The 19,113-nt window shown below is 41.8% G+C and overlaps 1 protein-coding gene across 1 annotated transcript; it reads left to right on the forward strand.

Annotated features, from left to right (window-relative positions):
* Positions 1-2,622: 2,622 nt before the first annotated feature.
* NCBP2L (nuclear cap binding protein subunit 2 like) lies at positions 2,623-3,573 on the forward strand. The gene has a single exon (XM_045864151.3). The coding sequence runs from the start codon at positions 2,946-2,948 to the stop codon at positions 3,468-3,470; it is 525 nt and encodes a 174-aa protein (XP_045720107.1). The 5' UTR covers positions 2,623-2,945; the 3' UTR covers positions 3,471-3,573.
* Positions 3,574-19,113: the final 15,540 nt, after the last annotated feature.

Here is a 19,113-nt window from a genome sequence, read left to right on the forward strand (position 1 = left end):
TGATCCATGACTGTTTATCCAATGAAGAAATGAGTGGAAAAATGAAGTATGGGATGCCCCAATGATAAAACAGGGCTCCCAAGCCTGTGTTCTTTCCAGATCTCTCTCCCTCTGTCCCTTTGCCATGTGTCAAATCTAAAAGTAATAACTGACATTTATTATTACCCATCACCTTGTCAGTTTGGATTTAGCATCACCCAAGGCTGCCCAGATCCATTCAAAGTCCCTCCTACCTCAAGTCACTGGAAGAGTTGATAGGTATTTATATGTCTTATTCTGAGTCACTGAATCACAGAATGGAATAATTTGTCTAATACCTGCCGTTTATTGAATACCCACATGGGTTAACCACTGTGCTAGGTGCTTTTCTTTTCTTTTTTTTTTTTTTTTTATACATGACACTGTCGCAGCATATGCTGCAAGGTAGATATTTTGATCCCCGGTTTACAGATGTGGAAATTGAAACTAGTATGGTTAAGCACTTTGCCCAGGGTCACGTTTCTAGTAAGTGGTGAGGCTGAGATTTGAACTGAAGTCTTTGGACTTCAAAATTCGTGCTTGATTCATACACAACACTGAAGGAAAGGGGGCCTCTCCACTGCTTTGACTGTTCTGCAAGGGGGTCTCCAAAGTTGGCTTGAAATCCTCAGTGCCTAGTGCTCACTGCTCCCCCAGGCAGCCCATCCCATCTTAGGCAGTTTTGACCATTTTAAAAGCTCTTGTTTGTGGTAAGCCAAAATTATAAACGAGCTGAACAAGACACAGCCAGGAATAGTCTTTGGCTCACTGCTAGAACTTCCCTTCTGGTCTGACACCAAACCCTTCCGTTTATTCAACTAGTTACAGGCTCATCTCAACATCTCAATGGTATAGGAGCATCCAGCCTATACCCTGCCATCTCGTCTACAAGAAAATAATGGGAAACTTTGTCCAATGCCTGGATGAAATGAAATCCACTCTAGCTATCACATTCTTTGATCTGCCAATCTAGTAACCAGATTAAAAAAAAAAAAGGAAATGAAGTCTGGGAGGGATATTTGTTTTTTAACGGGGCAATTTGTCAATGACTCAAAGTAATGAGTTTCTAGCGGCAGACTTTCAGCCATCATTGACAAGCCATCAGGAAGATGGTTTTTGGGCAGTGGGCTTCCTACTGCTCTTCAAATGACGTCTAAATAGGCAGAGCTCCCCCATTTTCATTGCTTTGAATTGCACAGCACTGTTGTTTGCACCTGGTTTTATTTAGGCTTCTATTTCAGTTTTCTATTTAATTTTTCTTTGACTGTGTTCTGCTCTTGCACATATTTTCTGTGTCTGGTTCATTCCCGAAATTTCTACATCCTCCTTCCAAACACACGCGTGTTGCACGTGCATGTGCGCGCTTGTGCACAAACAGACACGCGCGCACACACACACACACACCCTCCTTGTCCATTGAGAGTCAGTGCATTACAGCCCCTCCTTGGAAGCCTTCTCTGATGCCCCCACACTGGGTAACTGCTTCTCCTCCTTCTGTGTAATGTAGTGGAAAGTGCCCACAGTGCCCATCACAGAGTAGATCCCCAGTAAATGTTCCTTCCCTTCTTCCCTTTCCCCCATGGATATCTCTACGCCGGTGTCGATCACGCCATATTGTATTTTCTTGTTTACTTGTCTGGCTTCATCCCTCAATTCTGAACTCATGCATGCATTCATTTGACAGATATTTATTGCAATGTCTACTGTGTGTGTGCAGATCGTTGTTCATGCTTAGAGCTGGGGATACAAATAATTTCTGAACATTGTACTTCTGCCATGTCTTTTTCGTTGTTGGATTCATAGCACCTTGCGTAGCGCCTGGCAAATAAAGAGTGTTCATTAAGTGTTTAAGAGAAAGCATGTCCTCATCCGGGTTCCTCCAAGTGTGGTCCTTGTACCACTTGCATCTGGATCACGGAGGGCTGAGGGGTGCAGGTTAGATGTTGAACGTGAGTTCCTGGATCTCACTCTAGAGCTACTGAGTCAGAATCTCTGAAGGGCGGGCTGCAAGAGTCTGCATTTCCATCTAGTTCTCCAGATATTTCTTGCACACTAAAATTTGGGAACTGTTACAAAACAGGAGAGGGGGGTAGAACTAATGCCTATTTTTGAAAAGTGCAGCTAAAACCGACTGAATCATTTTTAATGCCTCTGACCGCGGCAGGAAAATTTAGTAAAGGGGGGAAAAGGGCATTAGTTAAAATTCTCTGGGGAGGTTTTTTAAATAGATGGAATATTCAAGTCATTACATCTAAGGCCTTCTAAAGTCTAAGATGAAAAGTAGATTTATTGCTAGTAAAATCTAATCTCAATTTAGGTCAAATTTATGACGCCGGAAAGTTTTCTCTTTTACAGAGCTCCAAGTACACTTGATAGTATAGATATAGGGACTTTTTGTCTAACCTGACAGTGCGATATATCGATTTCCATATTATAGACTTGAATCGTAAATTTGTTATTTTAAGTTATGGGAGGGTATACTACAACTGTATTTGTGCTTTGACCCTGATTATATATATACCTGATTTATCAGCTGGCCTACATTAGGAATGATGGTAGTGCTCATTCTCCATGAAAACTTGATCCATTTTACTGTTTTATGCCATACTTTCCAAGAGCATTCTGTTATTAAATGTGTTCTTTGGTAATAATTAGGTATGTAAGAGCTGAGTCAGTCGAAGACAGCATAGGTTCCCTTGCGAGAAGACTTGCAAAGTTGCATTTTACGACCATGTTCCTGGGGCCTGGAACTTTCCATTTTGGGTTTGCCTTGACATGATCCTCATAGTCAAGAGCTAAGGTGTCTATGCATCAGGGCACAAACCTCTTAAATATACACAGGTATGTGTTTCTGCTTCCTTCCCTGTAACTTTAATTTTTTGTAAAATTTAATTTAGGGTTTTGTTGGTGGTGTCATTGCTGCTAAGATGGATCGCAAACAGCTGCCCTCACGGTGTCCACTGGGCACCGTGTCCAACGATCTGAGAATTCTGCAAGGCAATTCCTCCCTGGAGCTGAGAGAGTACTGGGACTGGCAGTTTGATGGGGATAATGATGATCAGGAGAAATTACTGAAGGAAAGCTCCACACTCTACGTGGGGAATCTTTCCTTTCATACTACTGAAGAGCAAATATATGAGCTCTTTAGTAGATGTGGTGCTATCAAGCATGTATTTATGGGCCTGGATAAAATTAAGAAAAAGGCATGTGGTTTCTGTTTTGTAGAGTACTATAACAGAGTTGATGCCGAAAATGCCATGTGGTTCCTAAACGGGACCCGCCTAGATGATCGTATTATCCACACAGATTGGGATCTAGGCTTTAGAGAGCGCAGACAGTATGGCCACCGACCTGAGGGCCAAGTAAGAAATGCTTTTTGTGAAGATTTTGATGTTGGTAGAGGTGGCTCTGGAAAACAGGCTCAGGCCCGTGATAGAAGAGGAATCCATTAGTGAAAAACCTGCAGCTCTGGCCCCTGGAAAAGTCTATTAAGGAACAACACCAGGTCAGCAAATAATCCATTTTGTAACAAGTTGAAATTACTTTATATGCTGAGCAGAGACCCTTTCGTTGTATTTTTCCTCTCTGAAATGTTATTAAATGGCACAAACAAAAACATTCTTTTGCTCTTGTCTTAATTTTGAAGCTGGTTGTCAGATTACCAGTTTGGCGGTCCAGTAGTCAAAAGTGAAGGGTTCGTTAGGACTAAATTCGGTGTAAATTAGGTATCTGGGTCAACCAAAGCATGACTACCATTTCAGGAAGATTTTATGGTCATGGTTCCAGGGCCTGAAATGATTTTTCTAAGAGCTTGCATAAAATAAAGTCAAATCAATGGAAATTAAAACAATTATCAAAGGAATAAAGGCACATTATTTTAACATAAAAAAACATAAAAAAATTTAAAAATCTGGAAGAGTTTATAATGAAACAAAAATTCTCTTGCCACACCAATTTCTACCCCAGGTCTACTCCCTAGGCAATAACTTTTAATTTTTTTTAAGATTTTATTTTTATTTTTTTAAAGATTTTTTTATTTATTTGACAGAGAGAGAAAGAGCACAAGCAGGGGAAGTGGCAGGCAGAGGGAGAGGGAGAAGCAGGCTCCCCACCCGGCAAGGAGCCCGATGTGGGGCTCAATCCTAGGACACTGGGATCATGACCTGAGCCGAAGGCAGAGGCTTCCCGGACTGGGCCACCCAGATGCCCCTTAAGATTTTATTTTTAAGTCATCTCTACATGCAACATGGGACTCAAACTCACAACCATGAGATCAAGAGTCAAATGCTCTTCTGACTGAACCAGCCAGGCGCCCCTTAATTTTTTTGACAAGTTTTTTTTGGGGGGTTCCTTTACTGGTAGTTTCCTCCATATTTCTAAATAACATGACTGCATATACTATTTATTTTCATTTTAAAAATCATCTGACTTCCTGCTTTCATAGATGAAGATTTAGTTCACTTACACCCACATTTTCACTTCTCTCCATCCTCTCAATATAGTTTACAACACTTTATTTATGTTTTCTATTGTTACATAAGGTAGGCTATACTGCAGTAACAAATAATCCCAAAAACCCTTAGTGGCTTACAGTCACTAAAGTCTGATCCTCACACTACATTTCCATTGCCGATTGCCTGGGGGGTTCTTCTCCACACCTCAGTGATCATCCTCCTTCTAGGGCCCAGACTGCATAGTCACCGTTATTAGTGTAAATCAGTTACAGCAATTAACCTCCCTCTTGCTGGCGATTGGTTTAGGAATCCAGGCTTAAGCCGATCACAGTTGACAGACCCTGTGATGATAGTTATTCATAAGTTCAGGGGCAAACGATGACCAATGGGGACGCCAGCAAGACTGAAATGAAGGATTTTTAGTTTATGTCTTTCCCATTGGATGTGAATAAGTCTGTACATAGTGATTGCTACAAGCAGCCTTCTTACAATCACAGGAGAAACCAGCCCTAGGCTGAATTGGACACTTTAAAGGAGGGGCCAATGAAACTGAGCCCTTCATGAAATTGTGCAGCTGCTGAAATCAACTAACCTTGCCGCACACACTCTCAGGGTTCTATTGTGTGAGGTAAGACACTATTTTATTGTGTAAGCCAGCTTGTTAACATGTACCTGAAAGCACTCTGATACCAAATACTTTTTCTTTTTTTTTAAAGAGAGGGAGAGTGAGAGTGCACGTGCGAGTGCACCTGCGCAGTGGGGGCTGAGTGGGGAGGGGGGGCGCCGAGGGAGTCAGAGAGAGAGTATCTTAAACAAGCTCGACTCCCAGTACCGAGAGCGGATGCAGGGGCTCAATCTCACGACCCCGAGATCATGACCTGAGCCGAAATCAAGAGTCTGACGCTTCACCAACTGAGCCACCCAGGCGCCCCACCAAATACTTTTTCTTAATTATATTCTTGTGTAAGTGATTTAAGTTGCTCCCTTGTGAGCCCAAACATATATCTCCAGGGTTCACGACCTTACATCTGGGAAGTTAGATAAAAATCAGCTTCTTGCTCCTGACTCCTTCACTCTGACCCGAGGTCATCCTCTCTGGTCAGTAACATTCTTTCCTGAATAAGAGAGGAAAAGGGGATGTCAGTTTTTATAGAATGGCTATTATGGGCTGGGCACTTTGCTAGAGGCTTTAAAACACAATCTCATTTACTCTGAATAGCTCTGTACCTGTGACATGGGTGAGGATACTGATGATCAGGGAAGTACGGTCACCAAGTAGTAGATGGTAGAGCTGGGGTCCAGAGCAAGGGAGTCTATGTCAAAACTGGTGCCCCTAATCAGGGGACTCTTTTGTCTCGTTCCCTTACCTTCAGTCAGGTCACTAGGTCCAAACCTCTCTTTGAGGTTCCTTTTTCTCTGGAAATTATCCCACTGAGTACATCGTATCTGAGCTCTCTCTCCACGCCCCCCCCCCCCCCCCGCCCCGCCAGCCCCAAGCAAGCTTCTGGAGTGCGTTGTTCTTTCTGCCTTGACATCCAATATCACTCAGGCTCAACACTAATACCACCCAGCCATATGTATCTTTACTCCCTGGGAGAAAAAGGAGCATTTGACATGCATTTTTGGCCAATTTAGATTAGTTTGTATACAGTAATGGAGTTCACTAACTTTTTAGGATCTCCCCCTTTGCAACTTCCCTAAAATAGAAGAAGATATGTTTAAAGTCATGGGATTAAAAATTGAATTTTAATTACAAAATGTTTCTGGAGGAGCATCTTGGCATATCTCTCAACCGCTCCTCCTAGTGGCTCCCCACTTGGATTGCTCCCAAGGATGTCTTTTCCTAGGCTCAGAAAAAGCATTTAACAATGTCTTGTGAAACATACTTTTGGTTAAGTAAAGAAACTTTCATACTGTATGGCTAGAAGAGTCCTCCAGTAGTTCTTACAATATACCATGTTCTTCAAAATCACACTGAATATATCAATAGAACAAAGGATGAAAATCACATGATCATCTCAATAGGCACAGAAAAAGCATTTGAAAAAATTCAATACCCTTTTCATGGTAAAAATGCTCAACAAACTAGGAATAGAACAGAGCTTCCTCACTCCGATAAAGGACATCTATGAAAACCCCACAGCTAACATCATACTCAGTGTTGAAAGACTGAACGCTTTACCCCTAAGATCAGGAACAAGACACTTTTATTCCATATTGTACTAGAGGTTTCAAGCTAGGACAATTAAGCAAGAAAATAAAACAAAGGACATCTAGATTGGAAAAGAATACATAAAAATATTTTTGTTTACAGGTCATATGATCTTGTATAAAGACAATCAGAAGGAGTCCACGAAAAAGAGCTATTAGGGCTAATAGTTCAGCAAAGTTGCAGGATACAAAAATGAAATACAAAAATCAATCACACTTCTATGAACCATCAATTAAAAAATCCAAAATGAGGGGCGCCTGGGTGGCTCAGTCAGTTAAGCATCTGCCTTCGGCTCTGGTCTTGATCCCAGGGTCCTGGGATTGAGTCCCATATCGGGCTCCCTGCTCAGCGGGGAGCCTGCTTCTCCCTCTGGCTGCCGCTGTCCCTGCTTATGCTCTCTGTCTCTGACAAATAAATAAAATCTTTAAAAAAAAATCCAAAATGAAAGTAACAAAGTAATTTCATTTCCAAGAGCATCAGAAAGAAGACAATATTTAGGTGAAAATATAACAAAGTGCTAAACTTATACTCTGAAAACTGCAAAACGTTGAAAGAAATTAAATAAATGGAAAGATATAAATGGAAATAAATGGAAAGATATCCTGTGGTTCATGGATTGGAAGACTTATTAATATTGGTAAGAGGGCAATAACTCCCAAATTGATCTATAGATTCAATGCAATTCCTTTCAAAAATCCCAGACGTCTTTTTTTTTTTTGAAACCGAAGAACTGACCGCCAAATTCATATGGAAATGTAATAAAATAGCCAGAACAATCTTAAAAGAGAAGAACAAAGTTGGAAACCTCACACTTCTTGATTTCAGAAGTTACTACAAAGTGTATATATATAGTAAATAAGACAGTGTTGGGCACCTGGGCGGCTCAGTTGGTTGGGTGTCTGCCTTCGGCTCAGATCGTGATCCCAGGGTCCTGGGATCAAGTCCCGCACCAAGCTCCCTGCTCTTCGGGGAGCCTGCTTCTCCCTCTGCCTCTGCCTTTCTCTCTGTCTCTCATGAATAATTAAATAAAAATCTTTTTTAAAAAAGACAGTGTTGTACTGGCGTAAGGGTAGACATACATCAATGGAATAGAATTGAGAGTATAGAAGTAAATGCTCACATTTACAGTCAAATTATTTTTGACAAGGGTACCAAGACGATTCAGTGGAGAAAGAATAGCCTTTTATTTTTTTCAGTTTTTATTTAAATGTCAGTTAGTTAGCATACAGCATAATATTAATTTCACGTGCTCAATATAGTGATTCAGCACTTCATACAACACCCGGTGCTCATCACAAGTGCCTTCCTTAATGCCCATTACTTATTTAACCCATCCTCCCCCCCCTACCTCCCCTCTGGTAACAATCAGTTTGTTGCACTACTAGGTATTTACCCAAAGAATACATACTAATTCAGAGGGATACATGCACCCCAGTGTTTATAGCAGCATTATCTACCATAGCCAAATTATGGAAATAGCCCAAGTGTCCATCAACTGATGAATGGATAAAGAAGATGTGGTATATATATAACAATGGAATGTTACTCAGCCATCAAAAAGAATGAAATCTTGCCATTTGCAATGACATGGATGGAGCTAAAGAGTATTACGCTAAGTGAAATAAGCCAGTCAGAGAAAGACAAACACCATATGATTTCACTCATATGTGGAATTTAAGAAACAAAACAAATGAGCAAAGGGAAAAAAGAGAGAGAGAGAGGCAAAGCAAGAAACAGACTCAACTACAGAGAACAAACTGATGGTCATCAGGGGGGAGGTAGGGAAGGGGAGAAGAAGACATCCAGATGGCCAACGGACACATGAAAAGATGCTCAACATCACTGATCATCAGCGAAATACAAATCAAAACCAGGATGAGGTACCACATCACACCCATCAAAATGGCTAAAATCAACATAAGAAACAAGAGGTGTTGACGAGGATGTGGAGAAAGGGGAACCCTCCTACACTGTTGGTGGGAATGCAAACTGGTGCAACCACTCTTATAGTATGGAGGTTCCTCAGAAAGTTAAAAATAGAACTACTCTATGATCCAGCAATTGCACTACATGAAGAATAGCCTTTTAAACAAATGATGCTGGGACGCGTGGATATCCACATGCAAAAGAATGAAGGTGAACCCTTACCACACACCATATACAAAAATTAACTTAAAATGGTTAAAGACTTAATGAGCTAAAACTAATAATCTTAGAAGAAAACATAGACATAAATCTTTAAGACCTTGGGTTAGGCAATGGTTTCTTAGATATGACACCAAAAAGCATGAATAGCCAAAGGAAAAAAATAGATAACTTCAATATCATCAAAATTAAAGACTTTTGTGCTTCAGGGGACACCAGTAAGAAAGTAGAAAGACAATACAAATAATGGGAGAAACATTTTGCAAATTATATGTCTGATAAGGGACTTGTACCTAGAATATATAAAGAAGTCTTACAGTGAACAATAATAGACAAATAACCCAACTTACAAATGGGCAAAGGATCTAAATAGACGTTTCTCCAAAGAAGAAATACACATAGTCAATAAGCACGTGAAAAGATGCCCAGCATCAGTAGCCATCAGGCAAAAGCAAATCAAAACCACAATGTGATGCTACTTCCCAAACACTAAGACAGCTATAACCAAAAAGTCAGGTAATAACAAGCATTGGTAAGAACGTAGACATTGAAACCTTTGTATGTTGCCGATAGGAATATAAAGTGGTGTGGCTGCTTCTGAAAGAGTTCCTTGAGATGTTAAATAAAGAGTTGCCATATGACCCAGCAATTCTACCCTTAAGTATATACCCAAAAGAAATGAAAACATATGTCCACACAAAAACTTGTACACGAGTGTTCATAGTACCATAAATTATAATAGCCAAAATGTGGAAACCAGCCCAAAGTCCATTTACCGATGACTGTATAAACAAATGTGGCATATCCTTACAATGGAATATTATTTGGCCGTAAAAAGGAATGAAGAACTGTGCATGCTCCATTACAAATGAACTTTGAAAACATTATGCTAACTGAAAGAAACCAGTCAAAAGGGACCACAGATTGTATGATTTCACAGATATAGAATGTCCACAGTAGGTAAATCCATAAAGACAGAAAGTAGATTAATACCAGGATCTGGGGAGAAATGGGGAAAGTGATTGTTAATGGGTACGAGGTTTCACTTTGGGGTGGCAAAAATGCTTTAAAATTGATTATAGTGATGGTTGCACAACTCTGTGAATATACTAAAAGCTGTAAATGGATGGATTGTATGGTATGTGACATATCTCAATAAAGCTGTTAAAAATCATGCTGAACAAAAAGCTTATTGGAGGTGGGCAGAGAAAGGAAGAGGCAGGCTATTCTATCTGTGTCTTTTCTGGTAAGATCGAAGGCTTTCTTCTGTTAAAATTTCTCACAGAACACTTGCCTTCCCTACAACCCTACTTTCGCCAACCCATTTTCTTTCAATTCATGTTCCTTGATGGGTTTTCCCCCATCCAAATATCTGACTAACTATACATTCCCTTGTCCCCCACAAAGGAAGGTGGGGACAGGGAATGTATAGTTAGTCAGATATTTGGATTCTTTGCTGTATTCTGTCCTAGAGGAACTATCTGTTTGTCTGGGTAAGGATAAGGCACTGGGCCAATTTCTGATCTAGATCCAGGAATAACGGGAACAGATATGTAATGCTATGTTTATTCTTTTAAAAGATTTATTTATTTATTTATTTATTTATTTATTTATTTATTTATTTCAGAGAGAGGGAGAGATAGGGAGCGAGGGAGGGAGAGTAAGCAAGCATGGGGGGGGGAGGAGCAGAGGGAGAGGAAGAAAGAAACTCAAGCAGTCTCCACACTGAGTGCAGAGCTGACATGGGACTCGATGTGGGGCTCAATTTCATGACCCTGAGATCAGGACCTGAGCTGAAACCAAGAGTCGGGTGCTTAATCGACCAAGCCACCCAGGTGCCTCCAGCATATTCTTTTTTTTTTTTTTTGATGTTTTTTATTTATTTATTCATGAGAGTCAGAGAGAGAGAGAGAGAGAAAGGCGGAGGCAGAGGGAGAAGCAGGCTCCCCGCCCAGCAGGGAGCCCGACGAGGGACTCGATCCCAGGACCCTGGGATCATGACCTGAGCTGAAGGCGGATGCTTAACCATCTGAGCCACCCAGGCGCCCCAGCATATTCTTTTTATAATGTGACTTTGCTACCCCTCCAATCAAGAAATGGAGTTTCCAGCCCCCCCTTCTCAAATCTGGGCTGCAACTTGCTCTGACTAATATAATGGAATAGGAATTATTTATAAAGCTGTCAATGCTAGGCCTTAAGAGATCCTGCAACTTTTGTTTTTGCAGTTAACTTCTTAGAACGTGGTTGTTATTTAGAGAAGTCCAGACTCTCTGGCTGGAAAAAAGAGACCATGAGGGAAAGAATTAAGTTGTCCCAGTTGGCAGCCAGCGCCAAGGCTCCAGTCATGTGAGTGGGGCCATCTTGGATCCTCCAGGCCCTGTCAAGCTGTCCAATCTGACACCATGTGGAACAAAAATGAGACTTCCTTACTGAATTCTGCCCGAAGAGGAGACAGGCAAAAAATAAATAAATAAATAAATAAATAAAGTAAAATCTATAGAATAATTATAAATTATAGTAGATTCTACAAAGGGAACAAACAACAGCCTAAGAAGAATAACACAAGGGACATACTTTAGATGCACTGGCCAGGGAAATCATCTCTAAGGAGTTGACATTTGAGTTCAGACTTGAAGGACACAGAGGAATAGTGGTAAGAGTGTACTATGCAGAAGGAAGACCAAGTGCAAAGACCTTGACTCGAAAGAGAGCTTAGTGTATTTCAAACACTGTTTAGCTTCAAACGGGGAAGCTAAAACAAGGAAGATGAGGCCAGAGAGGCAGACAGAGACTAGATTCCACAAGGTCTAGCCAGTTGGTCAAGAATTTGTTTTTGTTTTTGTTTTTGTTTTCCCTAGGTGCACTGAAGGGTTTTAAACAATGGAGTGATGGTGATGTGATCTTTCATTTTGAAAGGGTCATTTTTACTGCTGTGGGAGAAAGGATGGGGGGGGGATGCAAGTGGAGAAATCAGGTCATATTGCAATCTAAGCTAAAACTGAAAGTGGCCAGGTTAGAGTGATGAAGATAGAGAAGTGTGGCTAACTTTAAGATATGTTTTGAAGATACAGCCCGCTTGATGAGTACGATGTGAAGAACAGGATAAGGGAAAAGGAAGAATCAAAGATCACGTAGATTTCTGGCTTAGGCAATAGGATTGATGGTGGTGCTCTCTGCTGAAAGTAAGGAAATGATTTGGGGAATCCAGACTTCAGTTTTGGATATGTGAGTCGTGATATATGCGTGTGATCTCTCTATACAGGTGTCAAGTGGACAACTGGAACTCAGAAGAGAACTCTGGGATTTGGGGATCAGCAGGAAAAATGGCACTTAAATTTATGGGAATGGCTGAGATTAGCCAATGAAAGAATGTAGAAATGAAACGGGAAGAGGGTATAGGACAGATTGCTGAAGAATACCAATACTTAAAAATTAGCTAAAGGAAGAGCAGATAGCAAAAGGGAATGAGTAGTGGCTAAGAAGTTAAGAGGAAAACCACGGGACTGTGGTGTCAACAAAGGCAAGAGAGAAGTGATTTCCAGGGGAAGGAGTGGTCAACAGTGCTGAATGTTGCTGATGGCGTGAGTACAATGAGGACAGATAAGTGCCCGTTACGTTTGGCAATATCTAGCTCATTGGCGACAAGAGCTGTTTTGGTAGGATGGTAGAGGTGGAGATCTGATCTCAATGGATTGAGGATTGAATGGGAAGGCAGGAAGTGGAGACAGCATATGTGGAGGGCTGTATATGTGAAAAGTTGGCTATAAACAGGAATAGATGAATGGGATGGAAGTTGGATATACGCTCAAGGGAGAATGCTTATTTTTAAGATCAGTAGAACTAGAGCATGCTTGAGCCCTGACAGAAATGATCCAAAGGAGAGGGAAGGATTGATGTTGCAGAAGAGAAAGGAGATACCTGGAGAGAAGATTCCTTGACATAAAGAAAAGGGATAGAATTCAGAGCACAATGTAGGGACTGGGTGCCCTCCGGAGGTTTAAGTTCATTTGGGATTGGAGTTTTGCCAGAAGAGTCAACAGAGGGAGAGAGGGCCAAGGGAATTGACTGTATTTGCAAGGATGAAACATGGATTTGGGACTGGCTGAGGAATGAAATAAAGTCAGAATGGCGGTTGATGGATATTGAGAAGAGTGATGGCCAACAGATTGGAGGGCTTGAAGAGGCTGTGTGTGTGTGTGTGTGTGTGTGTACCGGCAGTGAGGGTGGGTGGTAGAGGAGTGGGATGTTTCAAATAAAAATGGGAGAGGTGATAGAATTTTGGTGATGATAATGTTCAGGGGTAGCCATGGGAGTAGGTGGCTGAGTTGGAGTAGAGGAAAAAGACCATGGGAGATGGATAGGTCAAGGCACTGAGAATCTGGGTGGTTCATCCATGTGAATGCTGAAGGAATAACTTTGGCAGAGTAGGAGGCAACAGCATTTACACAGTGTGAGTCCATCAGCGTGTTCGCTCTTTGGCAAAGAAGCCAGTTTTTGTGGTTGGGTTCTAACCTCAGCTGGGCCCTCAGAGATACTGGGGAATTCGCCATTTCCCTAATTAGCTCCCTCTCTCATTCCTCAGAACAGCTCCTTTGACCATGTACTACTTACTGTATTATGTACCTCTCTCCTCACACTTTGTACGTGACTTTGCTTCCTACTCTCGAAGACAATAGGCCATCAGGAGGGACATCTCTCATGCCAGCTCCTTCCATACAAACTAACTTACATATGCACAGTTTCATGGTTTCCTCCTTAAGTGGGATCTCTCCGTTCTCCTGAGGCTAATGCCGCATCGATGTGAAGCTCCGCCAACATGCCCCATGCTGGCAACATCCCCTCTCTTCTGTATCTTTACTCTATTTTTCTCGACGTTTCACCTGAGGCTCTAAACTGGCATACATCTGTCCCAGCTGTAACATAGCGGCGGCTGCCACCGTGACCACCACGTCCTTCCTCTGGGCTCCCTTCACTGGCAGACATGTTGAAAGTAAAGTGAAACTAGCAGAGAAGACATGGCTGCCTCCACTTCTTCATCTCAAAATCACTTCTTTGTCTTTTAACTTTTCATTTTGACCGAATTTCAGACTTACAGAAAACTTGCAGTAAGACTTAAAGAAAAGCCCATTTTGCCTTTTACCCAGATTCCCCAAATGTTAACATTTTTTACCACATTTGCTTCATCCTTTTCTCCCACCCCCACCTCCTCCTTCCTTCTCCCCACTCCCTCCCCCACCTCTGGTTCTCTCTCTCTCTCTCTCTCTCTCTCTCTTTCTCTCTCTCTCTCACACACACACACCCTCTTTTGTTCTGAACCATTTGAGAGTAAGTTGCAGACATATGCCATTTACCCCTCAATACTTCAGAGTATATTTCCCAGTAATAAGGACATTGTCTTACATGACCCAGTCACAATGATCAAAATCAGGAGATTAACATTGATACGATATTTACTAATGTACAGATCTAATTCCTAATTCAGATGTCGCTGAATGCGTTGACCCAATGATGTCCTCTATAGCAGAACATCTCAATTCACGAGTAGCACTCAGCTTTCATGTCTCTTTTCATTTGAAATAGTTCTACAGTCCTGCGTTTCATGACATTGTCAATTTTGAAGAGTACAGACCACCTATTTTGTAGAATGCCCTGCAATGGGAGTGTATCTGCGTTTTCCTCATGAGTAGATTCAGGTTATGTGCTTGTGGAAGGAATGTCACAGAAGTGCTGTGTCCTCAGTAGGCACATGATGTGGATTTGTCCCATGACTGGCCACGTTAACTTTGATCACTTGGATAAGATCCCAGGTGCTAGGTTTCTCCACTATAAAGTTACTATTTTTTCCTCTTGTACTAATAGATATCTAGCAGGGAGACTCTTCAAGACTATAAATATCTATCTACTCCACAGGGGGAGTGGGAGAGGGAGAAGCAGGCTTCCCGGCGAGCAGGGAGCCCGATGCGGGGCTCGATCCCAGGACCCTGGGATCACGACCTGAGCCGAAGGCAGACGCTCAACGACTGAGCCACCCAGGCACCCCTCTCCTACATTTTTTAATTGCTGTAAAGATGAGCTTTCCCTTCTCTTCCATGTGTTTATTTCTATCTGTGTGGACTTACAGATTCCTATATTTTTCAAAGGGTTATCATCGTTTATGATGATACTTTATTTTAATGCTCACATTCTCCAGATTTGGCCAGTGGAAGTCTCTCCATGCTGGCTCTAGTATGAATTAGACATGGTCCTCTCACTTCTTAAGTAGTTTGTTACTTCCTTGCACAAACAAGATATTCCAGGCTCATGTCGTACTTTCCTTGCCCTCGTCCTGAAATCAGTCATTTTTCCAAGGAGTTGGGTTCCTTTTAGTGAAAAATGTCATTGAGGAGCCAAGGTCTGGGTGCTGATTGTGTTTGTTGCCTGTAGAGTTTCACAGTGGACAGAACTACGAAATAGATATATGTATATACACCTACACTCATATGCATATATGCATATACCTGCAGAAATGAACACCTGTCTTACAACTATGTCTCTTTTGGCATCTATCTCTATATTAAAAACAATGAAATCACAACAATGGTCCAATTCCAATTCAACACCACAGAGTCATTCTGTCCTCCTTTTCCATATTTTAATTGTCTTCACCAACAGTAAGATATCTGACTCCCATTATCCACAGTATATTATAATCACTTCTTTACCTACTATACTTGGGCTTTGGTTCTACCAACTTACCAGAATGATTCGTGCCAAGGACACAAATTTTTGTAATTGCTAAATTCAAAGGTCACTCTGGTCCTAATATTCCTTGACCACTCCTCTGTGTCTGACTGTTGAAACAGCTCTTTCTTTTTTTTTTTTTCTGTGTTGTATAATTTTATTTCTTTTATTTTTTGATAGAATATATATCTAGAGCTTTTAAGTGTACATTTTTACCCCTTCTTCCCATAGAGACAATGTGCATATTCTTAAATATTGGACAGTCCACAGAATTGGGGAAGGGTTATGGACTTGATAAAGCCACCACTTGAATTTGCTAGTAATTCAGATAATCCTGAGTATGAATTCAGTCTCCAAAATTTTGGAGTATGGAAAACCCCAAGATAGGAGTTGTATGTATAGTACTGGGGGAAAGATTCTAGGACTCCAGGACACACAGTCCATATTATGGGAAACTCTGCTCATGGGCATCCCGTTACTTTTGGGTCTCAAGGCTTCAGGGTTATGTCAGGACTAGGTCGGAACTCAGGAGACTTTGTGGTTTGAAGTGTTGCTGAGTCTCCTCTCAGTTTTAAGCTAGAAGCTTCCTGGACCTAGAAGCTTTCCGGAGGAGGGCTGGTTGGCATGGGGCCTGTTTGGTTGAGCGTTGTCATCCTATGTGGGCCCGAGTGCCTGCTGAGCTGGTGAGTGTGTTGAATCATCAAAACCAAAGCCCATAATGATAAGTGATGATGAGCATCTTTTCATGTGTCTGTTGGCCATCTGTTTGTCCTCTTTGGAGAAATGTCCGTTCATGTCTTCTGCCCATTTTTTAATTGGATTATTTGTTTTTTGAGTGTTGAGTAAAAAGTTAAAAATAGAACTATCTTATGATCCAGCAATCTGGGTATTTTCTCAAAGAATACAAGAACACTAATTCAAAGGGACACATCACCCCTATGTTTATAGCAGCATTATTTATGATAGACAAGATATGGAAGGAGCCCAAGTGTGCATTGATTGATGGAATATTATTCAACCATAGAAAGGAATGAAATCTTGTCATTTGCAATGACATGGGTAGAGCTAGAGAGATAATGCTAAGCAAAATAAGTCAGTCAGAGAAAGACAAATACCACATGATTTCATTCATATGTGGAATTTAAGAAACAAACAAACAAACAAACAAGCAAAGGGAAAAAATAAGAGAGAGAGAGACAAACTAAGAAACAGACTCTTAACTATAGAGAACAAACTGATGGTCACCAGAGGGGAGTGAGGTAAGTAAGGGGATGGGTGAACTAGGTGATGGGGATTAAGGAGGGCACTTGTGATGAGCATAGGGTGATTTATGAAAGTGTTAATTACTATACTGTACACCTGAAACTAGTGTAACACTGTATGGTTAAAAAAAAAAAAAAACAAAAAAACCCAAAACAGGGCACCTGTGTGGCTCAGTCAGTTAAGCATCTGCCTTCGGCTCAGGTCATGATCTCAGGGTCCTGGGATCGAGTCCCACATTGGGCTCCTTGCTAGGCAGGGAGCCTGCTTCTCCCTCTCCCTCTGGGGCTCCCCCTGCTTGTGCTTTCTCTCTCTGACAAATAAATAAATAAAAATCTTTATTAAAAAAAAAAAAACCCAGACCCTTAAGTTGCTGCACTCCCACAGGGCTATAAGATCTGACAAGACTCCTCAATATTTTCACTCAGGCCCTGATCTTCCTTGACCTCTCCTTTGTGTTGGATTCCACTGAAACTCCTCCTTCGTGAAACTCTCCACTTCCTTAGTGCAGTAGATAAAATAATGCCTCCCGCAGAATGTCCAAGTTTCAATTCCTAGAACTTATGAATACGTCACCGAATATGGGAAAAAGGGCTTTGTAGATGGGATTGAGTTAAGGATCTTGAGATGAGGAGATTATCCTAGGTTGTTTGGACAGACCCAATGTAATCAGAAAGGTCTTCATAAGAGGGAAGAAGGAGAGCAGTTAGAAAAGACGATATGATGACAGAGGCAGAGGCTTTGGAGATGGAGGAAGTGACCACGAGCCAAGGAATGCGGGTGGTCTCTAGAAGCTGCCAAAGGCAAACAAAGGGATTATTCCTTAGAGCTTCCGGAAAGAACCAGCCCTGTGGACACCTTGACTTTAGCCTAGTGAGACTGATTTTCAATTTCGAACCTCCAGGAATATAAGGTAATAAATGCGTGCTGTTCGAAGGCACTAAGTTTGTGGCAGTTTGATAACTAATAGAATAAAAAATAGAAATATAGTAGTTTTTCCTTATCTGCAGGGGATATGTCCCAAGACCCCCAGTGGATGCTGAATCTTACATATGCTATGTTTCTTCTTATACCCACATTCCTAGGATAAAGTTTAATTTATGAATGAGGCACAGTGAGAGTTATGACAATAACTAATAATGAAACAGAACGATTATAGCAACATACTGTAATAAAAGTTATGTGAATGTGGTCGCTCTCTCAAAATATCTTAGTGTCCTTCTCTTTAAGATTTTATTTGACAGAGAGAACGAGCGAGCACAAGCAGGGGGAGCAGCAGAGGGCGAGGGAGAAGCAGACTCCCTGCTGAGCAGGGAGCCCGATGCGGGGCTCCATCCCAGGACCCCAGGATCATGACCTGAGCCGAAGGCAGCCGCTTAACCTACTGAGCCACCCAGGCGCCCCACTCTTAGTGTTTCATCTTGTGATGATGTGAGATGATAAAGTGCCTATGTGATGAGATGAAGTGAGGGGAATGACAGAGGCTTTGTGACATAGCATTAGGTTACTAATGACCTTCTCACTGTATGTCAGAAAGGGGACCGTGTGCTTCTGGACCGCGGTGGACAGCGGGTAACTGAAATGGCAGAAAGCAAGACCACGGATCAGGGGGCACTACCGTACCATACAACAGCAATAGAAGACTAATACACTTAGATCCACGACACTACGCTGTCTTGCCTTTCCTGCCTCTCTGGCTGCCCCTCCTCCCTTTTTCCTGGGCTCCTTCCAGGGCTCCTCTTCCTCTGCCACCCCTTAAATGTTGATGTCCCCCAGGGCTCTGCTGTCCTCAGCCCCTCCGTCATCTCATTCGGCGTCTCTTCCTGGGTGAACTTATCTGCTCTCATAATTCCACTGCACATGCTCATGATTTCCACATCTGTGTCTTCAGTCCTTACGTCTCTTCTGAGCTCCTCATCCACACATCCATTTGTCTCCTCACGTATTCTCCTTCATTATTCCATAGACTCCTCAAACTTAGCATGTTCCCAACTGATCTCATTATTCTTTCCCACATTGCCCCATCCTCTTTTCTCCCAAAAGTCTGCTCCTTTTTTCTGCATTCCCTACTCCACATAGTGGCACCACCACCTGCATGTACCCAATCAGACTGACCTGACCGGTCCTTCCTCTTTCTTTATTTTGTCGCAAAGTTCTATTCAAAGTTCTCAATCTGTTTTATATTTGTGTTCTCTTTATCTTTCTTAATATATTGCAATTGTTTCCCAACAGCTGTTCTGCCTCATTCCCCACCCCCTCAAATCCATCCTTCTCGTAGCTACCTGAGTAACTTTTCTAAAACAC

The sequence above is a fragment of the Mirounga angustirostris genome, unplaced genomic scaffold (assembly GCF_029215605.1).
Source record: "Mirounga angustirostris isolate CCGP_5_RB_7025 unplaced genomic scaffold, mMirAng1.0.hap1 SCAF_11, whole genome shotgun sequence".
Taxonomy (NCBI): domain Eukaryota; kingdom Metazoa; phylum Chordata; class Mammalia; order Carnivora; family Phocidae; genus Mirounga; species Mirounga angustirostris.

Bases quoted from the DNA above. Each gene is read 5' to 3' on its own strand.
- NCBP2L (XM_045864151.3), top strand. From the start codon at position 2,946: ATGGATCGCAAACAGCTGCCCTCACGGTGTCCACTGGGCACCGTGTCC.